Source organism: Pogoniulus pusillus, chromosome 4 (assembly GCF_015220805.1).
Source record: "Pogoniulus pusillus isolate bPogPus1 chromosome 4, bPogPus1.pri, whole genome shotgun sequence".
NCBI lineage: Eukaryota > Metazoa > Chordata > Aves > Piciformes > Lybiidae > Pogoniulus > Pogoniulus pusillus.
The window spans coordinates 47,484,447-47,500,301 of record NC_087267.1 but is presented as its reverse complement, the minus strand read 5'-3'; the positions used below and the strand labels follow the sequence as shown (position 1 = coordinate 47,500,301).

Here is a 15,855-nt window from a genome sequence, read left to right as displayed (position 1 = left end):
GCATCCCAGTATCCTACTCTGCCCCGCCCCTGAATCCCACTTCAGTCCCCCCCAGACCCCACCCAGTCCCACACCAGTGTCTTGCTCTGAACCTTGATCGCAGTGTCCCATCCCAGACCACCCCCACGACCCCAGCAGCCCAGCCTAGACCTCCACAGGACCCTAGTGCCCTGCCCCAGTATCCCACTATAGACCCACCACTGCATCCCAGTATCCTACTCTGCCCCGCCCCTGAATCCCACTTCAGTCCCCCCCAGACCCCACCCAGTCCCACACCAGTGTCTTGCTCTGAACCTTGATCGCAGTGTCCCATCCCAGATCATCCCCACGACCCCAGCAGCCCAGCCTGGACCTCCACAGGACCCTAGTGCCCTGCTCCAGAATCCCACTATAGACTCACTACTGCATCCCAGTATCCCACTAGAGACCCATTACTGCACCCCAGTGTCCTACTCTCCCCTCCCCCAAATCCCAGTTCAGACCCCCCCGAACCCCACCCAGTTCCACACCAGTCACACCCTCATGGCTCTCCCAGTGCTTTATTGGTGGCTCCAACAACCTTCTGAGACCCTTCCAAGACCTTCCGAGACTCTTCCCAGACCTTCTGAGGACCTTCCCAGACCTTCTGAGGACCTTCCCAGACACTCCCAGCCCCACCAGTTCCTCAGGCAGCGGGGGCAGGGGGTGCGGGGGTGGGGCGGGGGCGGGTCAGGGGACGGTGATGCGGTAGGGGCTGCCGGGGACGTTGTCGTCTCCCCAGCGCAGGATCAGGACGTAGTCTCCCTTCTCCTTGACCGTGTAGGTGACGTTGTAGATCCTGTTGCCCACGTGCTTGACGTACACCTCCTCACAGGGGGTCTTGGGGCCGTGGACCCCTACCATCAGCATGTTGCTGCCTGGCGGGGGGGGGCACACACACACGGGTGGGTTATCGAGGCGCCAGGATCCACCAGCGTCAGACCTCCCACCTGGTCCTGCCACCATCTCCACCAGAGCCTGGGCTCGCTGCTGCCCCCCCCCTCCCCCACCTGGACCCCCAAAACACACCAAATCCCTCATCACAGCCCCTCCTCCAGACCTCCCCCTGGCACCCCCTTTGTGACCCCTCACCCTGTGCCTCGTGGGATCCTTCACCAGAGCTTTCCAGGGATCCATCACAGTCCCTTCCTAGACCCCTCGTGAGCCCCCAGGACCCCTTGAGACCTCTTGGAACCTTCTGCCCTCCCAGGCTAACCCCAAGACCACTCAGGACCCCTTGAGACTCCTTGAAATCTACCTCTGATCCATCACCTCCCCTCCAAGGCCCCCTCAAGACCCTTTGGGACCCACCTGTGCTCCATCACCTACCTCCAAGGCCCCCTTGAGACCCTTTGGGACCCTCCTCTGATCCATCACCTCCCCTCCAAGGTCCCCTCAAGACCCTTTGGGACCCACCTGTGCTCCATCACCTCCCCTCCAAGGTCCCCTCAAGACCCTTTGGGACCCACCTGTGCTCCATCACCTCCCCTCCAAGGCCCCCTCAAGACCCTTTAGGATCCTCCTCTGATCCATCACCTCCCTTCCAAGGCCCCCTCAAGACCCTTTGGGACCCTCCTCTGCTCCATCACCTTCCCTCCAAGGCCCCCTTGAGACCCTTGGGATCCATCACCTCTCGTCCAAGGCCACCCCAAGCCCCCCTCTAACTCACCAGCCTTGCTGCAATCCACTGTGAAGTGGTTCTTCTGGCCCAGGAAGGCAGTGGACAGCCCTGGTCCCCTTGCCACCACCTTGCTTGCATCTGAGGAGAACTTGGGAAGCCCCCCAAAAGCAGGTGGCCCTCTCGACGTCGCTGTGCTCCCTCTCGTCATTGTCTCCACCAGCACTGTCGATGTCTCGTGCAGGCTGTGACCTCCTGACAGACGTGGGCCTGGGGACACAGGGACATCAGCAACCATCCATGGGGACAGCAACCATGCACGGGGACATCATCAACCATCCACAGTGACATCAGCCATCCACAGGGACATCAGCAACCATCCATGGGGACAGCAACCATCCACGGGGACATCAGCAACCATCCACAGTGACATCAACCACCCATGAGGACATCATCAACTATCCATGGGGACATCCCCACCCTGTCACGTTGCTCTGGGGACCCATTGGTGTGTCCCACCAGGGACCTCCTGGCACAGCACCTTGGGCAGACCCCTGTCTTGCTGTCTCTCATGTCACCCTAGGGACCTCCCAGTGTGTCACTCTGGCGATCCTCCAATCATGTCAGCCTAAAGACCTCCCCAACACGTCACCATGAGCGTCTTCCATCATGTCACCTTGGGGATCCTTCGTCATATCACTCCACTGACCCTTTATTGCCCTACCTTGGGCACCTCCTTGGTCCCACCATCCTGGGCACCCCTCTGCCTTGGGGATCCTACACCACATGGCCCTTAGAATCCTCTCTTCCACCAGCCCAGGGGACCTCCAGTGGTGCCACCTCAAGGACTCCATCACCCACCTTGGACACCTTCTTGGTCCCACCATCCCACCTTGGGGATCCTACACCCTCAAGATCCACTATTCCACCAGCCCAGGGGACCTCTAATGATGTCACCTTGAGGACTCCATCACACCCCTCCACTGACCCACCTCGGACACCCCCTCTGGGGACCCATCTCCATCCTCCCCCCCCTCCCACATCCTTACCGGTGACCTTGGCCTTGAAGGGGCTGCCGACGATGTGGTGGGGGCCGCCGTACTTGATGGAGATGAGGTAGTTGCCGGGGGCCATGGGGGTGTAGGTGACGCGGTGGCCCTCGGCGCACTCCACGCAGTCCAGCTTCACCTTGGAGGGGCCGTCGATGGTGACCGCCAGGGCGCCTGCCCCCGCGTTGGCCGTCTTCACCAGGAACTCCGAGCACACGCCTGCGGCAGGCCCACCGGGGACACCATCACACCCCGGCCCCGTGCCACCGCCCCTGGCCCTGTCTCCGTTGCCACCGCTCCAGACCGTGGCTATGCCCCGCCCCAGCCACGTCCCTCCCCACCACCGCACTCCCATGGTCATTGTATGGATAATGGCCATGGCCATCGCCACCACCCCGTGGCCATGCTGTCCTTGGGGACGTGTCCACGTGCCCGCGGCCGTGTCTTCAGAGCTACCACTCCACAGCCGAGTCTCCATCAGCACCGACCCAAGGCCATGGTGTTGATCATGGCCATATCTCTAATGCCACCACTCTGTGGGCATGGTCACATCCCAACAGATGTCACCATGACCCCCTGGCCCCATGCCTAGTGCTACCACTCCATGGACATGGCCACGTCCCCATGGCTATGTCCCCGGTGCTACCACTTCATGGCCATGACTGCATCCCAGTGGCCACAGCCCCATGGCCATGACCGCATCCCAGTGGACACATCCCCATTGCCACGACTCCATGGCCATGACTTCATCCCAATGGACACATCCCCATTGCCACACCCCATGGCCATGACTTCATCCAAATGGACACATGCCCATGGCCACCACCCAATGGCCATGACCGCATCCCGATGGCCATGTCCCACGACCATGACCACATCCAAATGGACACATGCCCATGGCCACCACCCAATGGCCATGAGCGCATCCCGATGGCCATGTCCCACAGCCATGACTGCATCCCAGTGGCCACATCCCCATGGCCACCACCCCATGGCCATGACTGCATCCCAATGGACACATCCCCACCCCACGGCCATGACTGCAACCCAATGGCGACGTCCCACGACTGTGACCGCATCCCCATGGCCACCGCCATCCTGCCACCCGCTCGTTCGCCCCAGCGCGCTCAGCCGCTGCTCCGGCAGCGCGGTGTCACCTGTGATGCCGCCCTCGAGGCCGGGGCCGTAGGCAGTGACCAGCCCGGGGTCCCCGGCCTGGCTCTGCTCGCCCACGCGGATGTTGAAGGGGCTGCCGGGGACGTGGCGCCCGTTGAAGCGCAGGTCGATGGAGTGCACCCCGTTCTCCCGCGGCAGGAACCCGATGGCGTACTTGTCTGCGGGGACGCCGTGCCAGCAGCCCGTCAGCCCCGCGGCGCCACCTCCCCACACGCCCCACAGCCCCGTGGCCGTGAGCCCCGCGATTCCACGCCTCGTGTGCCCATGTGCCCGTATCCCCATGGCCTGCTCCCCATGGCCCCACTCACCATGGCCCTGTGTCCCAGCACCCCATGTCCTCACACTCCATGTCCCTATATCCCTATAGCCCCACTCACCATGGCCCCGTGTCCCAGTACCCCACGCCTCACATCCCCATGCCCCTACATCCCCATGGCCTGTTTTCCCATGGCCTCACTCACTGTGTCCCTGTGTCCCAGTATCCCACACCTCACATCCCCACACCCCTACATCCCCGTGTCCTGCTCCCCATGGCCCCACTCACCGTGTCCCAGTGTCCCAGCACCCCATATCCTCACACTCCACACCCCTACATCCCCATGTCCTACTCCCCATGGCCCCACTCACCGTGTCCCAGTGTCCCAGCAGCCCATGTCCTCACACTCCACACCCCTACATCCCCATGTCCTGCTCCCCATGGCCCCACTCACTGTGTCCCAGTGTCCCAGCACCCCATATCCTCACACTCCACACCCCTACATCCCCATGTCCTGCTCCCCATGGCCCCACTCACCGTGTCCCAGTGTCCCAGCACCTCATATCCTCACACTCCACACCCCTACATCCCCGTGTCCTGCTCCCCATGGCCCCACTCACCGTGTCCCAGTGTCCCAGCACCTCATATCCTCACACTCCACACCCCTACATCCCCATGTCCTGCTCCCCATGGCCCCACTCACCGTGTCCCAGTACCTCATATCCTCACACTCCACACCCCTACATCCCCATGTCCTGCTCCCCATGGCCCCACTCACCGTGTCCCAGTGTCCCAGCACCTCATATCCTCACACTCCACACCCCTACATCCCCGTGTCCTGCTCCCCATGGCCCCACTCACCGTGTCCCAGTGTCCCAGCACCCCATGTCCTCAGACCCCACGTCCCCACGTCTCACATCCTGTGTCCCCATGTCCCCATGCCCCTATATCCCCACGGCCCCTCTCGCCATGTCCCCACACCCTGACACCCGTGCCCCGTGGCCCCAGGTGCCCACTCCCCGTGGCCCACCGCTGTCCAGCTCGGACACGTAGCACTCCTCCACGACGCCCGCGGGGGTGTGGACCTTGGCGTCGATGACGCCGCGGGCCCCGTTCAGCTGCACCGCGAAGGACGCCGGCTGGTTCACTGTCACTGTCTCCTGCAGAGTGGTGGCACCACGGGTGGCATCAGTTGGCACCGGGGCCGGCAGGGGGCAGCGTCCCAAGGGTGCCACAGGGGCTCGAAGTGGCCCAGGAGTGACACAGGGCAGTGAGGTGGCACCAAGAGTGGCACTGGCAGGGGTGCCAAGGGTGCCAGATGGGTGCGAGGTGACACAGGGACTAGGGGTGGCACCAGGGGTGGGTGACACTGGAGAGGTTCCCAAGGGTGCCACAAGGGGTGCAAGGTGGCTCAGGAATGATGCAGGGCAAAGGGGTGGCACTCAGAGGGGTCCCAAGGGTGTCACATAGGTGCAAGATGGCTCAGGGATGACATTGAGGGCTCAGGGGTGGCATTGGGGAAGCATCTCAGGGGAGCCACAAGGGTGCAAAGTAGCCCCAAGGTGACACAGAGGACCATGGGGTGACACAGGGTAGCACAGGGCCAGTATAAGGAGCACAGAAGTGGCATCAAGAGTGGCACTCAGAGGGGTACCAAGGGTATCTCAGGCATTCAAGGTGGCCCAAGGGTGACAGGGTAGGCTCAAGGGTGACACCAGAGAGAGTGCCAAAGCTGCTCCAGGGGCACGAGGTGGCCCAGGGGTGACATGGCAGACTCAAGGGTGACATCAGAGAGTCCCAAAGGTGCCACAGGAGCACGAGGTGGCCCAGGGGTGCCAAAGGGGTCTGGGGAGCCCAGGGGTGCAGGGTCCTGCCCGAGTACCTGGAGGCTGGTGACAGTGAGGCGCCGGGCGTCATCGGAGTGGGAGGCCACGGGCACCACAAAGGGGCTGTCGGGGATGTGCTCCTCGTTGAACTTGATGGAGACTTCATAGTCACCTGGAGGACATGGGGACACTCTCACTCGGGGACAGACCCTCCTCGGGACACCCTTACACAGGGGCACCCTGGCATGGGGGCATCCTCACTTGGAGACACCTTTGCATGGGAGGACCCTCACCTGGGCACACTCTTGCTTGAGGGTACCCTCACCTGGGGACACCCTCACATGAGGTTGTCCTCACCTGATGACCCTTGGCACAGGTAGACCCTCATGTGGGCACAGCCTCACACAAGGACACACTCAGGTAGGGGACAGCCTCACCTGGGGACACCTTTTACGTGGGAAGACTCTGCTTGAGGACACTCTCACGTGGGGACATCCTCATTTGAGGGGACACCCTCATACGGGGACCGCTGTGGCTCGGGGACACTTTCACTTGGGGTCACTCACTTGGGGACATCCTCACTTAAGGACACCCTCTGCATAGAGACACCTCCACTTGGGGGCATCTTCACTTGAGGACCTCCTCATTTGGGGATACCTTTTCCATGGGGACCCTCTCATCTGGGGTCACTTCCACTTGAGGACCTCCTCATTTGAGGGATACCTTTCCAGGGGGACCCTCTCATTTGGGGACACCTTCACTTGGGGATACCTTTCTGTGGGGACCCTCTCATTTGGAGGATACCTTTCCATAGGGACCCTCTCATTTGGGGACACCTTCACTTAGAGACTCCCTCATTTGGGGATACCTTTCCAAAGGAACCCTCTCATCTGGGGACACCTTCACGTGGAGACCCCCTGATTCGGGGATACCTTTCCACGGGGACCCCTTCATTTGGGGATAGACTTCCATAGGGACACCTCCCTTTGGGTCCCACCTCACCGGGGGGGTTCTGCTGCCCTGCCACAAGGCTGTGCAGCGCCTGGCGAGGTGTGAGGGCTGTTGGGTGCCCCCGAGCAGGGGATGGCAGCAGTCAGTGGGGGGGTGTCAGGGCACGGGGGTGTCACCCACCAGGTTCCTGGACGAGGTAGGAGACCCCACAGGACCCATCCTTCCTGTCCTCGAAGGAGATCTCAGCCTTGCTGGGCCCCTCCACGGCGATGGAGAGACCTCCAGCCCCTGCCTCCCGTGTCCAGATGTTGAACTCGGCTGGAGGGGGGGAGCACATGGGAGACACCCATGGGTGCTGCTGTACCCCACTGCCACCCACGGGCAAGCACCTAGGGCCTCCCCTAAGAGCACCCATATGCCTCTCATAACTCTAATACCCCCAGTACCCTCCCACCCCCTCTGTAGTACCCATGCCCCTCCAGCACCTCCCTCCCCATACCTCCCCCATAGCACCCATCCCCCCAGCACCCCCAGTGGCCCTCTCCTTGTATCCCCCCTTTGCCACAGGACCTCCCACAACCCCATGCCCCCAATGCTCCCAGTACCTCCCTTCCCATATCCCTAAGTGCCCCTCCCACCCCCAGTACTCCTAAATGCCCCCAATGCCAACCTCTCCATACCCGTAGTACCCACCCATACCCCTAGTACCTCCCTCCCCCCACACCCCAGTACCCTCCAGACCACCATTGCCACCCTCTCCATACCCCCAGCACCTCCACTATCTCATCCTGTACCCTCAGTACCACCCTCCCCATACCCCCAGCAGCCCACATAGAGCCCCCTCCCCATGCCCCCTTCCCATACCCCCAGTACCCCCTTCCCCATACCCCCAGCAGTCCACATAGCCCCCTCCCCATGCCACCCTCATGCCCCCAGTACCACCCTCCCCATACCCCCAGCAGCCCACGTAGCCCCCTCCCCATGCCACCCTCATGCCTCCAGTACCACCCTCCCCATACCCCCAGCAGCCCACACAGAGCCCTCTCCCCATGCCCCTCTCATGCCCCCAGTACCCCCCTCCCATACTCCCAGTGCCCTCCTCCCCCTACCCCCAGCAGCCCATGTACCCTTGCTCCCCGTATGCCCCCCCCAGCAGCCCATGCCCCCATCCCCCCCGGTACCTGGCACCCCTGCCACGCCTCTCTGGAGGCCGGTGCCCCCCGCTCTGACTTTGTGGGCACCGCCCTCGCCCAGGGGTCCGACGGTGAACTGGAAGGGGCTGCCGGGCACATGCTGGCCGCGGTACTTGACGCTGACGGTGTGCGGCCCCATCTCCTGGGGCACGAAGCGGACGCTGTACACCCCCGCGCCCCCCCGACACCACCTCGGCCTCGAAGCGCTGTCCGGAGGGGCTCAGCACCTGCGCCGACAGCTCCTGCGCCGACGCCTCTCCTGCGGGCACAACGGCACTGTCACTGCCCTGCCCTGCCCGCTGCCAGGCCGGGACCCTGGCGTGCCAGCATCCGGCGTCGAACCACGGCCCTCCAGCATCCCGCCAGCGGGGCACCGTGGCACATCAGCATGGAGCTGTGGCACCTTGGGGCACCATCACGTGTCATGGAACTGCAAGGCGCCATCATTCTGCCAGTGTGGCACCGTGGCACCTCATTGCCACATCAGCATGGAGCTGGGGCACTATCATACAGCACGGAACCACGAGGTGCCATTGTCCCATCAGTATGGCACTGTGGCACCTCATTGCCACAACAGCACAGAGCTGTGGCACCTTGGGGCACCATCATACATCATGGAACCACAAGGTGCCATTGTCCCATCAGCATGGCACTGTGGCACCTCACTGCCACATCAGCATGGAACTGCGAGGTGCCATCATTCTGTCAGCGTGGCACCGTGGCACCTCATTGCCACATCAGCATGGAGCTGTGGCACCTTGGGGCACCATTGTCCTTCATGGAACCATCATGAGACACTATCAGCCAATATGGCACCCTGGGACACCATCAGCCAGCATGGAACCACAGGGCACCATCATCCCGTCAGCATCAGCATGGCACTGATGGCACCCATGGAACCACAGCACCCATGGGAAAAGATCAATGGAACCAGAGCACCCATGGGAGGAGAACAGCAAAGGAACCACAGCACCCATGGAACCACAGCACCCGTGGGAGGAGAACACCAGTGGCACCACAGCACCCATGGAACTACAGCACCCATGAGAGGAGAAGACCAGAGGAACCACAGCACCCATGGAACCACAACACCCATGGGAGGAGAACACCAGTGGAACCACAGCACCCATGGAACCACAGCACCCATGGGAGGAGAACACCAGAGGAACCACAGCACCCATGGAACCACAGCACCCATGGGAGGAGAACATCAACAGCACCCATGGGAAGAGAAGACCAATGGAACAACAGCACCCATGGGAGGAGAACATCAGTGGCACCACAGCACCCACGGGACCACTTCACAGAAGCCCAGGACATGCAGGCAGAGCACCCATGGAAGCAGGTGGCTTATGGAAGCCACCACTCATGAAACCACAGCACCCATGCAAGGAGAGCATCCATGGAAGCACACCACCCATGGAGGCACATCACTCATGGAAGCCCACCACTCACAAATCCATACATATGGAGCACCCATGGGAGCCTTGAATCCATGCAGGCAGAGCACCCCTGGAAGCACGACACGTCTGGAAGCCCAGCACCCATGAGAGCCTTGAATCCATGTGGGCAGAGCACCCATGGGAGCCTTGAATCCATGCAGGCAGAGCACCCCTGGAAGCACGACACGTCTGGAAGCCCAGCACCCATGCAACCACAACGCCACCTCCATGCCATCAGCAACCCACCCTCCTGGGTTCGAGCGATGGACCCAAAGGAGCCAAGCCCCTCTCTGGCCAGGAAGCCCCCGAAGACGTTGGGGAAAGGATCTCCTCCGACCTGGGTGGACTCCTCCACCCGCACCTCGCGCGTGGTCTCTCCACCCCGGGTCTTGCTGATCTCGGTGCGCTCGGTGCGGGTGTAGGTGTGGCTGCTCCTCGTGAAGGTCCTCGTCAGGCGCTCCTGCGCCGACACCATCTGGAACCAGTTCCCTGCCACCGCCACCAGCCACGGGGACAACGCGGACGGGAGGGAGGACACGGTGGGGGCAACAACAGGGGGGATGGGTGGAAGTAGGGATGGAGACAAGGATGGAGACACAGGCAGACGGAGAGAGAGATGGAGGCAGGGATGGAGGTGCGGAGATGGAGGCAGGGATGGAGGTGCGGAGATGGAGGCAGGGATGGAGGTGCGGAGATGGAGGCAGGGATGGAGGTGCGGAGATGGAGGCAGGGATGGAGGTGCGGAGATGGAGGCAGGGATGGAGGTGCGGAGATGGATGGAGACATGGACAGATGTAGAGACGGAAGCAGGGTCAGATGGAGGGATGGTTGGACAGAGGGATGGAGACATGGACGGACACAAGGATGGTTGAAGGGGCAGATGGATGGAGGCACAGAAGGGTGGAGACAGACCCAGAGGGACACAGGGACGGCCACGCAGACAGATGGGCAGACGCAGATGGACAAGGAGAGAAGAAAGAAGGAGGTGGAAATCAGAGCTGGAGCAGCTGAGATGCATCCCCATCCCCAAGCCCCAGGGAGGAGGATGAGAAGGAGAAGAAGGAGGAGGAGGAGAAGAGGAAGAAGGAAGCTGAAGGCCACTCCTACCTGGAATCTTCAGGTTGAGGTCGCAGGTGCTGCCGATGGTGGCGATGGAGGGGGCCTGGCGCCGGCGCGTGATGCTCTCCTTCATGCGTCCCTCGCCAGTCACCTTCACCGTGAAGGGGCTTCCTGCAGGTGACAACCACCTCAGGGACCTGATCACCACCAAAAAGGGGACCTCGGTCCCCCACCCGGGGTGGGGGTGTCCCCATCCCACCGCTCCCTGTCCCCACCTGGCACGTGTTTGTCAGCAAACTTGATGTTGATGATGTAGTTGCCCGGCTCGGTAGGGCAGTAGGTGACCTTGCAGGTGCCATCTTCCACATCTTCACAGTTGATGTCCACCTTACTGGGACCCTCGATGGACAAGCCCAGCCCACCATAGCCTGGGCAACCATGGGGACACAGTCAGTGGTGTCCCACTGCTGTTGTCCCCATCCTGACCTTGGTCACACCATGACCACCATCCCATCTCACCCATGGTCATGCCATGGCCACCATCCTATCTCATCTCATCCCATCCCATCCATGGTTACACCATGGCCACTATCCTATCCCATCCATGGTCACACCATGGCCACCATCCCATCCCATCCATGGTCAGGCCAAGGCCAGCACCCCATCCTAGCCATGATAATGTCATAGCCAAGGCCACCACAGCATCACCCTCTTGGCTCTTGACCATCCTCATCTAGCCATGACCATAATCATGGCTACCACCCCCTCTTAAGCTGGTCACAGCCATGGCACGGCCCTGGTCATCATTCTGTCTTAGTTATGGCCTTGGCTAAGCCACCACCATGGTCACCACCCAACTTCCACCTCGCTTTGGTCACAGGCAGGGCCAGCACCTCATGCCAGCTATGACCATAGCCACCTTCCTGACCACAGCCCACCATGACAACTATGGCCACCACCACCATCTTACACTGCTCACAGCAATTACATGGCCTTGGCCACTCTCCTGGCACAGCCACGACCACCATCTCATCCCAGCCGTGACCACGACCCCATCCTGGCCGTGACTGTGGTGACCACCTCACCCAAGCCACAGCCACACCCTGGCAATGAGGATGCCCTCCCACCCGTGACCCCAGGTCTCACCAGCGCTGCGCGTGTCCACGATGAACTCGGACATCTCGAAGGTGTGACCTTCCACCAGCCCCTTGCCCCACACCTTCACCCTGCTGGCGTCCCCAATCTCCGACTGTCCCACCAGGATCTTGAAGGGGCTGTTGGTCACGTGCTGCCCGCTCTTCTTCACGCTCACCACGTGCTCACCCACCTCCTTGGGCGTGAAGGAGATGCCTGGCAGGAGGACACCACCATCAGGCACCTCCAACGGCCTCCCACCTCCTGCTCCTGCCCACCACCACCAGCCCTGACCGCTTCCATCAAGCCTATTTCCACCAGTCCCTGGACACCTCCCCAAGCCCCAGCCAACATCAACAATCCCTGACCATCACCACCAGCCCCATGGCACCTCCACCAGCCCTGGTCACCACCACCAACCCCAGCTACCTCACTAAGCACTGGCCACCCCCACCAACCATGGCCTCACCACCAGCCCTTGGCCAATGACAACCAGTCCTGGTCACCAGGAGCAGTCCTGACCACTTCCATCAACTCCTGCTCACCTCCACCAGCCCCTGACCATCACTACCAGCCCTGATCACCTCCACCAACCCCTGGCCACCTCTACCAACCCCATGCCACCTCCACCAACCCCTGACCACCTCTACCAATCCCTGGCCCCCCTGGCCTACTTCACCAACCCCTAACCACCATCCCTTGTCACCACCACCACCACCAAGCCCTGGCCACCCAATGCCAGAGGGCCACCCTTCCCTGTCATCCCACAGCCCTCTTGGCTTCTGCCCCACGTCTCCAAGCCCAACACCGCCCTCACCCCTGTTCCCCCCAGCCTGCTCTCCGCATCCCATGTTCTGCTGGCCCCACATGCCCCTCCCCGTGCCCCCCGTGCCCTGCGCACCGATGTGGCGGTTGGGCAGGCGCTTGAGCAGGCAGGGCTCCTCGTTGCCCGAGGGCGCCCGGATGCTGGCGGTCAGCAGGCTCAGGTCTGTCTCCGTGATCTTCAGCGAGACGTCCGTGGAGGTGCCCACGTTGAGCTGGGACGTGCGCATGGAGTCGTCCCCTACGGAGATGCCACTGTCAGGGCCAAGGAGACTGCAGGCCAAGGCGGAGCTGGGGTGGGGAGGTGGATGGAGGCTCCGTGGCCGCGTGGTGAGGTCTTGGTGGCTGTGAAGCTGTCTCCGTGGCCACGTGGCTAAGGTCATCAGGGTTGTGGATGGGTGAAGCTCTCACAGATGCCCAAATAGGGTCCTCGAGCCCATGGGATAAGGACCTCATGGCCATGTGGTGGGGTCCTAGTGGCCAGGCAGGGGGTGTTGAGATCAGGTGGATGGGGTCTTGGAGGTTGGGAATGGGTGGGGCTCTCATGGTCATGTGGGGGGTCATGGTGGCCTTGCAGCTGTCCCCATGGCTGTTTGAATCCATGGCCATGTGATGGTGTTCCCAAGGCCCCCTTGAAGTCCTCAGAGTCATGTGATAGGATATTGGTGGTCTGGGGTGGCTCTGTGGTGGGTTCCCAGTGTTGATGACCACACAGATGCCACCATGGCTATGACCACAGAGGTGCCCCCATCATCACAGACGTCCCACCATGACCATGCATGTGTCCCCATCACCATCACCACGTAGGTGGCCACATGACCATCATGTGCCATGACCACAGGCATGCAGGTTCCCCAGTAGCCATGACCACACAGGTGACCTCATGATCATGTAGGTGCCCCCATGACCATCAACCATGTAACTGACCCCACGACCAGCACCCTGTAGGGGCCCCCATGGCCATATGGAGATCCCAAAGACATTGTGGGCTCTCCAAGCCCATGGAGATCTCCTCTCACCAGTGATCTTGGCCGTGAAGGGACTCCCAGGGATGTGTTTGTCGTCGAAGCGGACGATGATGTTGTAGTCCCCAGGGGCAGTGGGCAGGTAGGACACGGTGCAGGTCCCATCCTTGTTGTCCTGGCAGGTGATCTCTGCCTTGGAGGGACCTTCCACTGCCAATGAGAGCCCACCTGGGGTGGCACAAGATGGGTGTCAAGAGGGGTTGAGGTTCTCCAGCAGTCTCAGCCTTTCTTGGTGGTTTTGGAATGGTGTCCAAACCCCTCCCAGAACCCCATGGTGATCTTCTTTGGCCACCACTCACCCTCCCCAGCATCCTTGGTGACGATGGTGAAGGTGCAGGGCTTGTTGACCATGCCATGGCTCAAACCTGGCCCATAAGCGCTGACGTGGCGAGGGTTGATGGCATCCACGTAGAACTGAAGAGGACTCCCTGGGGACACAGTGGGGACAACGTTCATGGGACACCTCGTACCACAGTGGGTGAGCTCCTCGACCCCATGGATGTTCAGCCAGGATGAGGTGGCAGCAGCCTTGCTCAGCCCCCTCCCAGCGCCTCCCACAGCGCCCCACTGTGGGCTCCAAACCCCGTGATGGTCTATCATGGTCCAAGCTCTTTGCCTCATGATGCTCATCATGGTCTACCCAAGCTGTGGTGCCCATCATGACCTCCAAATCCCACCACAAAGTCAGAGAATCAGTCAGGGCTGGAAGGGACCACAAGGACCATCCAGTTCCAACCCCCCTGCTGTGGGCAGGGACACCTCACACTAGATCAGGCAGGCCACAGCCTCATCCAGCCTGGCCTTAAACACCTCCAGGGATGAGGCTTCCACCACCATGACCCAAAATGGCCCCAAGTCTCTGCCACCTCATGGTGCCCATTATGTTTCTTTGCCCCCTTGATGTCCACCATACAATCATAGAACCAAGCAGGTTGGCAGAGCCCTGCAAGCTCACCCAGCCCAACCTAGCACCCAGCTCTGCCCAAGCACCCAGACCATGGCACTAAGTGCCCCAGCCAGGCTTGGCTGCAACACCTCCAGGCACAGAGACTCCACCACCTCCCTGGGCAGCCCATTCCAATGCCAATCACTCTCTCTGACAACAACTTCCTAACAACATCCAGCCTAGACCTGCCCTGCCACAGCTTCAGCCTCTGTCTCCTTGTTCTGTTGCTGCTTGCCTGGCAGCAGAGCCCAACCCCACCTGGCTACAGCCTCCCTGCAGGCAGCTGCAGGCAGCAATGAGCTCTGCCCTGAGCCTCCTCTGCTGCAGGCTGCACCCCCCCAGCTCCCTCAGCCTCTCCTCACAGGGCTCTGCTCCAGGCCCCTCACAGCTTTGGCGCCCTCCTGTGGACACCTTCCAGTACTGCAACATCTCTCTGCAGTGGAGGAGCCCAGAACTGGACACAGCACTCCAGGGGTGGCCTGAGCAGTGCTGAGCACAGGGGCACAAGAACCTCCCTTGTCCTGCTGCCCACACTGCTCCTCAGCCAGCCCAGGATGCCATTGGCTCTGCTGCCCACCTGGGCACTGCTGCCTCAGCTGCAGCTCCTCTCTCCCAGCACCCCCAGGGCCCTCTCTGCCTGCCTGCTCTCAGCCACTCTGGCCCCAGCCTGCAGTGCTGCTTGGGGTTGTTGTGGCCAAAGTGCAGAACCTGCCCTGGGCCTTGTTCAGTCTCATCCTGTCATCCCAGGTCTCTACCCACGGGTGCCCACCATGGTCTACCCACCCCACGATGCCCGCCACGGGCTCCCAGTGGCTGCCAGCAGCCCGAGGTGCCTCACCAGGGATGTGGTTGCCGTCGTAGCGGATGTCCATCTCGTGCAGGCCCTTCTCGCTGGGCGCGTAGCGCACCGTCACCGTCCCGTCCTTGTTGTCCGTGATCTTGGGCCTCGCCGTCTTCCCCGAGGGCATCCTCACCTCCCCTGGGGCCACCAAGTCAGTCAGGGCCCTGCTGGGGCCCCGCAGCACGGCCAGCCTGTGTCCCACCCCGCCCCATACCTGTGATCTCTCCCTTCTGCACGGTGAAGGGGATGACGAGGTTGAAGGGTCGGAGGCTCTCGCTGGTGGCAGGAGGCTCCTCTGTGGCCTGATGTCGTGGGGCAGAGAGCAGAGGTGAGAACCATGGCAGCCCATTGTGGTCTCCAAGCCCCATGGTGGCCACCATAGCCCCAGATCTCTACTTAACATGACCTTCATAGTCTCCAAGCCCCATGATGGCCACCATAGACCCACCTCTGTACCCCACATGACCTTCATGTTCTCCAAGCCCCATGGTGGCCACCA

At 61.7% G+C, this 15,855-nt stretch overlaps 1 protein-coding gene across 1 annotated transcript in view; it reads right to left on the bottom strand.

Moving 5' to 3' along the window:
• Positions 1-523: 523 nt before the first annotated feature.
• The window catches only part of FLNC (filamin C), a 42,267-nt gene continuing 26,935 nt past the window's right edge, over positions 524-15,855 (bottom strand). Inside the window, 18 exon segments of the mRNA XM_064142795.1 lie at positions 524-896; positions 1,688-1,906; positions 2,686-2,904; positions 3,843-4,019; positions 5,148-5,277; positions 6,000-6,115; positions 7,075-7,212; positions 8,076-8,259; positions 8,261-8,346; positions 9,776-10,018; positions 10,637-10,759; positions 10,864-11,016; positions 11,735-11,938; positions 12,624-12,785; positions 13,564-13,737; positions 13,869-13,997; positions 15,354-15,494; positions 15,571-15,658. Coding sequence (XP_063998865.1) covers positions 709-896; positions 1,688-1,906; positions 2,686-2,904; positions 3,843-4,019; positions 5,148-5,277; positions 6,000-6,115; positions 7,075-7,212; positions 8,076-8,259; positions 8,261-8,346; positions 9,776-10,018; positions 10,637-10,759; positions 10,864-11,016; positions 11,735-11,938; positions 12,624-12,785; positions 13,564-13,737; positions 13,869-13,997; positions 15,354-15,494; positions 15,571-15,658 — 2,874 coding nt within the window. The 3' untranslated portion in view covers positions 524-708.